Source organism: Schistosoma haematobium, chromosome 7 (assembly GCF_000699445.3).
Source record: "Schistosoma haematobium chromosome 7, whole genome shotgun sequence".
Taxonomy (NCBI): Eukaryota; Metazoa; Platyhelminthes; class Trematoda; order Strigeidida; family Schistosomatidae; genus Schistosoma; species Schistosoma haematobium.
Window position 1 is genome coordinate 6,822,068 of NC_067202.1, and position 13,461 is coordinate 6,835,528.

Genomic DNA, 13,461 nt, shown 5'->3' on the forward strand with positions numbered 1-13,461 from the left:
ATGGCCGTTTCGTCCTATTGTGGGACTCCTCAGCAGTGTGCATCTATGATCGCGCTCGCGAGATCCGAACCCAGGGCCTTCGGTCTCGCGTGTGAAGGCCTAACCAACTGGACCACTGATCCGGGATCCAATGGTGATAGTGTCTAACATCAACCAATCCACGAAATTGCGCGGACTATCGAAGAGTCTCATAACATGATGAAACAGCTTTCAAATGCTTCTTAGTTTTAATGGTTGTCTAAAAACAGCCAGTTTATGATGATCAACAAAAAATTTAGACAATCATCATAACCAATTTATACGAATGTTCGTTAATATTAGAACGAATAGTTTGACGAAAATTGGGCGCCAAATATAGAGAAATCACCATATGTGAAAATTATATCTAAAATAATCTGAGCGACCGAAATTTAAATAATCCCAACATGGTGGAGATTTGTAACTCGGGTGGATGATTTTGATGAAGTTTTGTTCTCTGAGCTGGGTGGTTTAGTCGTGGAGCTTAAATCGTACTTCTGAACAACATCATCAGCACAAACTTCAGGTAGAAGTGAAGTGTTCAAATTTCTCCACATATGGCTTACAGCTTGTTCTGTAAATCTCGATCTTGATTGGTTCTTGTTGACCATAAATCAATGACAGAAATGATGAAAGCTCCACGACCAAACAACCCAGCTCAGAGAACAAAACTTCATCAAAATCATTCACCTGAGTTACAAATCTCCACCATGTTGGAATTATTATATATGCAACATGATAATTGACTTGCTTCTTTACCCAGTAATCGATTCTTCGTATTATTATTACTATTATTATCATCATTTGAATATGTACCAATTATTGTAGCTGCTTTCAATTCAGCAAACATTTGGTCTGTTTGTGAACTTTTCTTAAAAATGTCTAAATTATCAATTAGTTGTTCTGTAGGATTAGTCGAAGGATGATGATGATGGTCAGCGGTACTGTTATCTAAACGACAATATTGATGTTCAACGTTACTGTTGTGATCATCCATAGAATTTTTGTGATTAATATTTTCATAGTTCGTAACCCTTAGATTATTATTATTATTATTGTTACTAGTTACAGATGTGTTGTTAGTTATTTGACTTTGTTCTTGTTCATCTTCTGAGTTTAAAGGGATTACTGTGCTATTATTGATATTATTATTATTATTATTATTATTATTATCATTGTCATTATATGAATTCGACATAGTACTTTTGATACCGGTATGAGTAGCTGTATTTGTACATGTAGAAGGAATCCATGCAATATGAGGATTGGATACTTCATATTTCTACATTTGAGTTAAATAATAAAATAAAAAGAAGTTGATAAGTTAATTACATGATTTATCTGAGAAATTAGGATAAAGCTGTCAAATAGCATGTTTCTTTCAAGTTTAGTCCTTAGCTTGAATGTATTTGGGCAATCAGTAAATAGGAACTGCTTAAATGATCTTGATGACTACATAATATTCCGAAATGATGTAACTTATTAATAAAAAACATATCTGTAAACTGTTGATACAGTCCATTCAATGCATAGTTATAAATGGCGGTTATAGATTTGTGATTGATTATCTTCTATCCCAAAATTATTTGTTACAGAAGTAGGATATGTGTGTAGGCCATTATGAATGAATTGATTATTTTATCTGGTTAAGTTTATTCACTTACATGCTAAACATACAACTAGGTTATAATGCAATTAGAAGTTCAGAAGTCAGACGAAGTCGACAGAAGATTTTAGGCATAAGTTTTATGTTATTTAATACTTGTCAATAAGGGGTATCTTCATGAGTAGTCATCACTCAGCCCCATTTAATTCTAATGTAGGCGACCAAATTTACATTCATTCTAACACAAACATACAGTATTTTTGTCATCAAAGTTTTCTGAGGGTCAAAATTATGACTGACATATAATGGTGTGATTTGTTTTAACACAACATTTCCTTGATTACACATTGTTCTAGGTAAACGGCGCTACATATAAGTCCGAACTTACTAAATATACTATTATGAGATTATCAATCAGTAATTAAAATACTAATTGAAGGACATTTTTCTTAGTTCACGTTAGTAGTAACCGGTTAAGGACATCTCAATTTATCTTATTTTTGTGAATAAATATAAGATGTGAGACTAACCATTCTCTTTCCAATTTTCATTTTTATCGCATCTGAAGATCATGTTCTGTTACAGATACACCTGGCTGACGAGTGCCAAACAGCACGAAACCTGGGTCCAGGGTTCCCTGTCGACTACCTCCAACCACCATCTAATCTCAATATATAGTGCACGCAGTGTCGAGTCACCTAGACTAGTGGCCACATTGCAACATGATCGATAGCATTCGATCTGCACTAATAAGGACTAGACACACATGACATTGATCGCCACCCAGTGGTCAAACAATTCTTTTCCCTTATACTTAGATGTTTGTTCTCTAAACAATCGATTTACACTAAACCGTAAAAGTCTAAAATTCAATTATTACTATCATTTAGTAGTTGAGATCATGAGTCAATTGAAGCTAGAAAACTAAGGGAAAACTGGAGGCACTAGAAGGCCGTTTCGTCCTATTGTGGGATTTCTCAGCAGTGTGCATCCATGACCCCACCTCGCGGGATTCGAACCCAGAATCTATCGGTGCTGAGGAGTCGCACAATAGGACGAAACAGCCTTCTAGTGCTTCCAAGTTTTCCATGGTGGTCTAGTTTCAATCGATTCACGATTTCAATTATTGAAGTTATTATTATCTCCATAAAACCCCTTCTCATAAGAATCTATATTGTTTTTCATAAGAAATGATCACAAACTCGTTCGAACCAATCTTAAGAAACAAACCAGACAATGAAGTTTTAAATTTAGGATGGTTCAAAACAAAAAAATAAAGGAAGATGGACTAATTTAATAATCTTCAACTTTCATTATTATCTTTAAACATTCATCCATTATGTAATGATACAATGGAATTAAGAAGAACTTACATGTTGTATACTATTTTTATTATCACTAATTATCTTTTCATTAGTTTTAATTGAATTCTGCGGATTCTCTGTTTGTACAGCACGTGTTTTAGCAATCGTTTTCCATTGAATATGCCCTTTTATTTGTTTAGTATTAGATTTTTCATGATTATGGACAATAGATTTATGTTTCATATGATTTATACTTTTCGCAATTTTATTTTCTTCTTTATTCATTTTATTACTACTTATTTCATGATAATAAGTAGAAGAATGTTTTTTGTCAACATTTTCTTCTTCTGTAATACGACTAATAAGAGAGCATAATTGTTCAAATGTATCTTGTAAAATGTTCAGTTCATCATTGGATATATTAGATTTATTCCTAGAATTATTGGGAGATTTTAATTATATTGTGATATTAAGACATTTTAGAAATTAATTTAATAAAAACGTGGTTCATGATCTCAATCAAAAACTTAATAATCTCCACAACCCCTATAATAGTAATTAACATGTGCTCACTAGTAATTAGCTTCGTGAGGGAATTCTCGGAGTTCTAGTGAGAAGCCGTGACCAGTGGAGCTAATCCATGTCGGGTAGAGACAGGTATCTACCTCAGTACAATGGAAGATGGTCGCGCAATTTCGTGGATTGGTTGATGTTAGACACTATCACCATTGGATGCCGTCTCAGTGGTCCAGTAGGTTAAGCGTTCGCGCGTGAGACCGAAGGCCCTGGGTTGGAATCTCGTGGGGGGGGCGGGATCGTGGATGCGCCCTGCTGAGGAGTCCCACAATAGGACGAAACGGACGTCCAGTGCTTCCAGGTTTTCAAAGGTGGTCTAACATCAATCGGTTCATTATCTCAATTAAAGACTTTAAAAAAAACTTGATCTACTCTATGTTATGCCCCGATAAGAATAATGAGTGGACCAATACTATACGTGAGTGAGAAAGAGAGAATAGTATCTAGCTTCATTAAACATTTTTGAACGCATATTGAATTAAATTCTTTAAAACACAGTCTGCCTTAGGAACAGGTATGTTTTGTAATTCACCTTAAGTATAATTTAAAATCCACTTTTTGGTTGCATAGCAGAAATTCTTGATGGTTTCAGACATTTTAAGAACTAAATATTGCCAATTTTCACTTAGTTGATAATAACATACAAGTTATCTATCACTTCACTTTAAACTTTGTACAAAATAATTGAGGTATTATCTTAATTCTGATGGGTTAACTCAAGGCCATCAATATACTACCCTTTTATCCGTCTCATAAATGATGTTAGATGAAAATACATCAGTGTTGCAAGTGAACTGGTAGAAAATACATGTAATTACATTTATAGTTATACAATATATCCTTGTGGGTCAGGGTAATTTTACATTGGTTTTCAAGAGAACCAGACACCATCCAGATTTTCACGTGACAGCTCAATCCCGCTTCATAGGAGAACCAGACATCGTTTAGGCCTTAACGCTACAATCTGAATAGTACAGCTCAATCCTGTGGCGCAACCACACAAGTACCAAACACCCTGGTGGACCATTCGCACCATTCATATACACATTCACATTACATGTATAGTTATCCCGATCAATGATCACGTGAATCAATTATTCACAGCACGAACAGACCAAAGCTGACCTATTTCGCTTACAAGACGGTCAAACTCATTAATGTTAGCAATGGCGACATGCCTTACAATGTCCCAATGACAATGGCTCTTGAGAACAATGAAAAGCAACCACCAGTATGAATGAAATCGGTTAACCAGCAAACCAATTTTGTGCATGAACAGTCAGAAAAACTTGCCAAAGCAATGCCGAACCATCCACAATACTAATGGCTAACCTCCAGCTTCATATGAGACCTTCAGTTCTACATAGCCATATAACTTATATAAATATATTTTTCAATAATCACAACTGGGACGTATGTTAAGCGAAAATTCAATAAAATATTACATAATCGGTGTTACGAATCCCGTTTCTTAATGTGACAAAATTCGTTGTGTTGAATAAGGTTGGCATTATTGTTTTAATTATTATCGTTTAAGCTAATATCAGTACGTGAAGAAAATGAACTTCGAATCAGATTTCATGAAAGAATAATGAATGCTATTTATATTAGGAACTATTGAATTTGAATTATACATATATGGTTAGATAGTGTTGAGTTCTCCGACCAATATGGCTCTCATTGTCATTCTGGACCATTCGTGCAGAATCGAACCTTTTAGTTATTCCATATGTATCATGATGATTCATTCTGATGGCTTTGATCGTGCTTGGCTGTCTTCATAGGTTTCATTGTCTCCATTTACCGTTTCATTCACGTTAGCTATCTTTTTTTGGTTAACCTCTGGCATTGTGATTGATTGACTTCTTCTGTACGAACTCATAAATGTGCCTGTTGATCATTAATTAATCTGAATCCCGTGCTTTTAAAAACTCCCTAACATTCCTAGAGTTTCTCTTATGCAAACTTTTGACGTTCATTCAATCAAATTGGTGTCTATAGTTATCAGTGATGGTAGATCACGTCGCCACACTACCAATCTGTGTTCATTTATCTATATATATAATCTAAAGTGTAATGTTGAAAGAATCCGGACTACATTTTAGAGTCTTTCAAGATGTTGCTGATATACTACTTAAAGTTGTGGTTTTAAAGTCAATGGTTTTACCAGTTCGATGTCTCACACAAATTGTATATATATTAAACATACTTCGAATTTTGAAGAGTTTCAATCATATTTGTCAAACGACAAATGAAGTTTCTCAATTGATGGATTGAATCTTGATCAATTTGAAATAGATGCTTGGATTCATTCTCTTGTTGAACAAACTAAAAATAAATATTACAACGAAGAGAGAAAAGAATCAGAATCAGTTCATGTTGAATAATTATTCATTAAAGATTTGGTGATTTGGAAGAAAATAATAAGAATATTTATGTACCCACTAATGACTAATTTTGATTGGTTATTCCAGGAGTTCTAATGAGAAGCCATAGCCAGTGGAGTTCAACCATACTGAGTATGAAGTAGTTAGTCACTAATGGAATTGAAAGTTAGTTTCAAAATATCGCGAACTGAATTAAGTTAGAAATGTCAAAAATATGATGTCAACTCAGTGGCATAAATATCAAGCGCATTCCACGAAACCTGAAGGTCCTGGATTAAATCTCCTTTGGTTATCTAACTAAGATCAGTTCGTGATATACAGTATATAAATCAACAATCTTTACAAACCGCTTTTACTAAAATGATAATAAGACATTTTGTATTGGTTGTTTGAATCTTCCCATTGATGTTTAAGATTACAGTTGATTAGTCTCTTATTGGTAGATGTGCATTCTGTGCGGATTGCATCGATATTGCCCTAAATCACGAGAGTTATAATTAGAGATGGATGGTGGCTAGCAGTGAAACTTTAGATGCACGTTTCTTTCCATCCCAGAGTTGATGTTCACTCCAGCACTCGAACTCACTACCATTCGTTTCAAAAGCTATCACATTATCCACTTAGCTACTGAATCTAGACAGCCACTAGCTTGTGCAATGGGGTGAACATCAACTCTGAGATGCAGGTACATCCAACTACCGGGGAATTCCAATTAGGACGAAAAGCACGTCCATTTCTGCTTATATTGCTAGTGAAGCCAAAAAGGAATAAGTATACCATAATTATGTCACTTATATGAAGGGAGAATAGAAACTATTTTTTTTTGCCCAATTATACTACTATTATTACGACCATATGACCAGTGAGTGAGATTATGTCAACGCTAGATTATATACTCGATCGATACGCTATCCGCATAAAGTTACCAAACTAAAAGTGCCAATAACCAATCTAATAACACAAAAGATCAGCAAAGAAGTACGAATTAGAAAGAAGCAACTGAAGTCTTTACGATCACTCTGATAAATGTTTAGGTGACCTTACAAAGCACAGTAGGACAAATCCACACATAAATTTACAGATCAAAACTGAGTAGTAAATATATGTTTGGTGAATGAATGATATTGAACTCAAAACAGTAAAGATGTTTTGATTTCACTTTGAACAGATAGCACAATAATGTCATGACGATTTAGCATACTAGCAACAACAACTTATTTTCATTACGAACTAATTTTTGGTTACTATCGAATATAAAAAGAATGTGAAACTGTTGTGGTTAAAGTCTCTAACTTTCAGTCACTAAGTTCCAGGTTCGAACCAGCTAGTATCAGTAGTACATTTTATTGTGTGGCTTGTGACCTAGTACATTTATCTGTGCCTTGTTAATGAATCATTCTATACTGAAGAGAAAAATTTGGTATCGGCTACTACTACTACTACCCATATGTAAACTAACTTTAATATTTTAGCAATTCAAAGAATAAATTTTCAGTAAACCTCGTTGTAGATATTTATCGACTTTTCTGGTGATTCAGTGTATGCTGTTGTACTGATGAAGACAACAAAATTATGAAATATGCATACCTGACGATTTTTCAATAACCGATCAGATTTTCGTTTTTCAGTTTGTAAATCTTTTTCAAGTTGTGATACTTTCGTCTAGTGTGTAAAAATAAAAAAAATATGTTAATAATAATAATAATAATAATAATAATTAACTCGGTGATATGCTAGCTTATCAAGATAACTGAATGTTCAGAGTTCTATCTCCGGTAAAAGTAGTGAACAGGTACATGGTGCGGGGGGTCCTAAGATAAAACAAATAAGTTTAGTAAAAAAGGGAGTCAGTTATCTAGAACATTACACTAAAGAAAGTCCTGAATTTCGCAAAATCAAATAAACATTTTGTTGTGACTTGTAGATTAGAGCGAAGCAAATTATCGATCGGACTAAAGATGCGCAAACACGTAAGAACAGCCTAGAGTTCTGATTGGCGTCGCTTCCCTGTCTAGCCCAGTCAGTTGAGTCCAGAACGCAAGTCTCAGCCTCTGAGATATGAATCATTGTATTTCAAACATACTCTGTTTATATATCAATCAAGCAGACTACATCGTACCATAAAATAGAAAATAACATTGTACAATATTGACCAGTAGGAAGACGACAGGTGAAATAAATATTGACCAATTAGAAAATGATACTATCTCAAGTCCAAGGATAGCGTTAGACTTAACAGGATAATTTTTGGGATATTTTTCTGAATATCCCAACACATTTCATGACCAAAAATAACCTACCATATTAATAAATAATAAGCGTCAAGTTGTGTGATACAAATATATAGTTTATGGTCAGTAAGTACAATATAGAGATAAAATGCTGTCTCTCGTAAGACCTTAAGATATAAGTTCAGAATAGTTGGTTAGTCATCGTTACCATAGAGCCTGGCAGATAGGCATGCTCGTTCAAGTTGTCATATCACAAGATGGTAAACAAGAAAAGAGATCGGAATAATATGTAGAAACAATGATAATGAGAAAGACTGAATATTAAAAATACAGTTTGAGAAGATAGACTATAAAGGTATATATGAAGGAGTACCTGTGTTAAAATAGAGGATGAATGCATCTACGCTATTGTGAACGATTCTGAGTCATGCCACCCAACATCTCTAACCATTGATCGCAGTTATCGCTCCGAATCAATTCAAACAGTCTGGGTCTATTAAGATGGATTGATTAAATTAACAGTTAATAACCTCCTGCATTGATTTCATGTTTCGATTTGGCTGTTCTTAAATTCCTCTCAACCCAAGATCTATTTTAAGTAGTTATGAAAGATTCCATAAAACGATCGTATAACTAAGTTGTTTAACATTTCATAGTTTAAATGTGTTGATATATGACAGGAACTACTATGGAACTCTTCAATACATTACTTACGCGTACTGCCACTCGTGGAGGAGCATAGTCTGCTTACCAGCATTCTCCATCCACCTATGTCCTAAAGATCATGTTTTGTAGTTATGAAAAAGAAAAAGATGAACTGATGTACGGTATATTTATTCTTTGGTTAGCAGACAAATATTTCACCTACACGATAAGCTGACAAATCCAAAGCAGCTTTCTGAATCCATTTCGATTTGAGCAATCGTTATTTTATGCATAGTTCTCATACACTCATAAACAATGTCGTTAGGTTGGGCACACAAATCACAGTTAAACACTTGATTATTAATATATAAACACTTATTTACCACATATTACAAAAAACTCTCTTCAGTGTTGAACATTCAGCATACCCATTCATTGTTCAATGTTTCACTGTGTTATTGTTTGTGTTTAATTTATATGACGAGAATGCAAGATAAAAAAATGGGAACAAACTTTGAAGGAAGAGGGTGACTAAAACAAACCAACAACCGCCAAGAACACAAAAAGAAATAAGATCATATTTAGTTGAAATGTTATTACAGTCAATCAGTATCCAATAGCGTGTGTTTGTGCATCACTTTACCCTTTGCTTTTCGATAGTTCAAGAATGAAAATAGAAGTTCAGCAAGACCATAATTTATGAACAAACCGATCAGATTTAAATCCGCCTGTAGCTCTTCTAGAGTTACTGCCGGTGCCAAGTCCTAGTAAAGGAGAAGGGTTAGGTATGGGGTCAGCAACCCCATCTCGTAGAAAACAACCCTGCTAAAAAACGCTAACTAGAACAAACAAATTAAACCATTCGATGCATAACACAAAATAAAATATCAATTAATTTAACTACACGAAAAATTTCATGAATTATTAACCTACCATAAGCTGTTTTAATTTATGCTGAAAATTTATCCCTGATAATTCTGGGGAACTTATTCTGGAATTGATCATTGAACATGATTTTTGATATGTTGGGTTTTGTCGGTTATGCCCAAGACGCTGTTGTGTTTGTGATTGACGATGATGTTGGTAATGACATTCATCAGCGATAACCCTATTCAACGTTTTTGCACATGGAAGAATAACAGATTTATTGACATTCTGATTTATATTATTAACATTTGATGATTGTTTATTGACAAGATTATAATCCAAATGTAGAGCACGTGATTCAAGACATGTTTTACCTGGACAGTGAAAATTTGGATAGCCTCTATGATTAAGAAAAAGAAAAAAAACAAGGTTATAAATGGTAGATATTCATGTTCGTACTTTAGTGAAAATAAACAGATATCTTTGTTTAGTTTATCTGGGGCAGTAAGACAGGAGAGCAATTTTATTGATTTAGTTCGAGTATTGATTTGCTCCTCTAAACCGTCTATCTAGTTTGAATGACCTACGGCTAACTAATAACATGCTAAATGTGAGATAACAGCTGAGTGTGACGTTAAATGACTATTGGTCCAGAATGTAAATTCTTACGTTTGCTTACTCTCCCTATAGTCAGAATAGAGAACAACTCGACAAGTAGTTAACTTTTAACAATACAGTTCGCATTTAATAATCATTCATACAGCAATAAAGAGCTTATTAGAAACTGCCACATGATGAAAAGGATAACTAACGTAGTAAGTCTAGATATGTTCGAGATTATGCAGTAGAAAGATCAACTTGAATCGAGTTTCATACTTGTCAAGATTCACTATTCAGGACTATAGTTAGTAAGCGTTACCGTTAAATCATAAATGACTTTCTATATGATTAGATAGAAACAACTATTTTTATCAATGATTGAAAGTAGACAGTATGTTTTGTAATCTGATTTAAGAAGTATTAAACCCCAGTGTTTCAAATGAATGATTGAGTTTACAAATATCAAGAAAAAAATACCGGACCTCATATTTATCTAGCCTTTATGAAAAAGGACCAAATAAATTTGTCAGTCAATTGTTTTCAAAATTAGAAGACTAAAGTGAGTCAACATTTCAGGGCGTAATATTTCGATATACCATCGTTTCTGTTTGGTAATTGGAAATAGACGGTAGGAAATCCTAGACCTAGATTACTTGCTAGTTGGCACTCATCAAGTAAATAAAAGTGATTGGAATATAATAAGGGTCAACCAGTTTGAAACCTAGGTTTATGGGTTTGTATACTGTCCGTTGGCCGGATATAATGAGCTACAGTCTACTATGGAAGAGAACAAACGAACTTGCAGCTGAAGAGGAAGTTAGGAAAAGACATTAGAAGTAGATAGGACATACATTGTGAAAATTATCAAACTGCATCACGAGGTATGCGCTAACTTGGAATCCTGAAGGGAAACGGAAAAGAGGAAGACCAAAGAGCACACTGCGTCGAGAATTGGAAGCAGACATGAAAAGGATCAATCGTAACCGGAAACAACTGAAAAGGATTGCCCAAGACAGGGTTAGATGGAGAATGCTGTTGGGGAGCCTATGCTCCTCGCACGAGGGGTAACAGGCATAAGTAAATAAGTACTTCCAACTACTTAATATCAAAACGTACTGTACATGATGTTAAATCACTTAGACACTGGCAACTACATTGAAAAGTGATCAGTAGAATTTGATTAGAAATAGGAACTGAATAAAAATGACATTTGTTACAACTCAGTGACTAGTCTTCTGCTCTTCAGCTTTAACTTCCTTTCATCCCCGTTTTTGTCCGACTCCCAGATTGCTAAGATTTTCCCTTCGTTATGTTGATATAAGTTATGGAGTAACTTGGACTAAAACACAGGTTTATACTACGTTATCTATGGTCGACTGACTGATGGTCATTTATGGTATATTCAAAATAAAAAAAAATGAATAAATACATGAATCTTACCGACAGCGTGATGCTCTTGCGGCAGTTCTCCACGGTATTCCTGCAGTAAAACTTGTTTGACTTGATAATGGAGTAGTTGGTCGACTATAATATACATTTTGATTAGTTTTAGCCACACCAGGTGGTTTCCATACTGCTCGTTCACTTAAAGGCTGGCCAGAATCAGAACAATGTAAATGACGATTACACTTCTTATGTAAGTCTACATTACATTTATGATGTGTTCTATGATCTAGATAATGTGCAGGATCCGCACTACGGCATCTTGGTCGACCACCAGCAGGCTTAAAAAACAAATTAAAGAGAAAGTAGAAATAAATACTCATCATATCAAGTTTTACATAATAACTAAGGACTAAATGCATTAACTACATAAACCAATATCTTTGTGATGATGTTTATCACTGGATTTTGATCAATAAATTCATTGTTTCTAGCACCAAAGCGTTATCTTCTAGGCTATTTGATTACGATACCTGATACCTGAGTTATTCGTCACAATTTAATCTCTTTCTGAGTGCCATTGAAAATCATGAAGCAATCAACATCTGTTTCGTACTGTAATTCAATTCTCCAGCAGTGAGCACCGATCTCTACGACAAGGATCGTACCCTGAACCTTCAGATTTCACTGCCAATTCTTGACTTTTAGAAACTGTAGGTCACTCATATTATAAGTTTCTTGACTTTGGACTTTGAAATTATATGTTATTTAATTAAAACTCTGTGATTAAATGTTATACTACACACCCTAGAACCTAATATTCCAAGATTCAATCCCTTTATAAAATTGTGGGTACGCATCATTAAGAATTGTCATAACAACAATACAATATCATTTGACCAGTTGAATAGTTCAAATTTCAATATAATAAATAATGACATATTGTGAAGGTGATTAAAATAGATAACTTTCTTGGAAAGAAAAATAATCAATAAGAAATGAAATTATCTTTCTCCCAAAAGAATAATGTGTTTACATATTTTTTTTTTGAAGGGAGGGGGGAATAATAAATAGGTTGATTATGTAAATTATGAACTTTTGATTTGATTCAATATCCTACCCTAATTGCTTATATATACTTATCTATGTGTGTAGTTCTTATTACATAGACTGATGTCTATTTACCAATCTTTATCAGTCTTGTGTTATACACTTTGAACCATCCCTGCCCACCTGCTTCACTTATTCACAGGTGTGTGTGTTAGTGCACATGACAACAATAAAAAGTAATGTACTATTGATGATACATGTGTGTGTATGTTTGTGCGTTGGCTGGTATTCTCTCAATCTCTCTCTTCACTTTATGTTCGCTGAGGTGCTCACATACATACTTATCACACAAGCAGACATACACATACGTACACACAATCATTGAAGACATTGGATCTTTGTCTTTGAATAAAGTATAGTGAGGAGTGGGAGAGAGAGAGAACATAGAATGATAAAATGACAATCAGGGTTTTTTTCTTCTTCAAAAAACCAAACTAAACTCAACAAAAATCTCATTCCAACAATGAAGGGAACATTAGTAGTTGATTATCTTTCTTTACTCTCATTTTTATCAGTCTTTTTTTGTTTTTCTCTTAGGAATTAGACATGTAGCCCTCAGAGGGAAAATGAGAATGCGAAATAAAATTGGCAAGTTGTTCTCTTTTTTTCTTCTTCTTTCACTACAAATAATAATTTACAATTGTATTATAGAATGAATGAAATGTAGAAGATGTATGTTCATCTATTACACTTTATTGTTAAGGTTGAAAGATTTAATTTAATTGAATAAGAGA

At 34.0% G+C, this 13,461-nt stretch overlaps 1 protein-coding gene across 2 annotated transcripts in view; it reads right to left on the minus strand.

Moving 5' to 3' along the window:
• CEP78_1 (Centrosomal protein of 78 kDa) overlaps positions 1 to 13,461 on the minus strand; it is an 83,602-nt gene that overhangs the window by 3,324 nt on the left and 66,817 nt on the right. Inside the window, exons 9-14 of one of the 2 annotated variants that reach the window (XM_051217891.1) lie at positions 11,675 to 11,958; positions 9,701 to 10,034; positions 7,479 to 7,553; positions 5,714 to 5,832; positions 2,998 to 3,361; positions 778 to 1,300 (exon numbers count right to left, since the gene is read on the minus strand). In XM_051217891.1, the coding sequence (XP_051064323.1) occupies positions 778 to 1,300; positions 2,998 to 3,361; positions 5,714 to 5,832; positions 7,479 to 7,553; positions 9,701 to 10,034; positions 11,675 to 11,958 (1,699 nt within the window). The remainder of the gene's footprint in view (positions 1 to 777; positions 1,301 to 2,997; positions 3,362 to 5,713; positions 5,833 to 7,478; positions 7,554 to 9,700; positions 10,035 to 11,674; positions 11,959 to 13,461) is intronic. The other variant, XM_051217892.1, reaches the window with a different exon arrangement.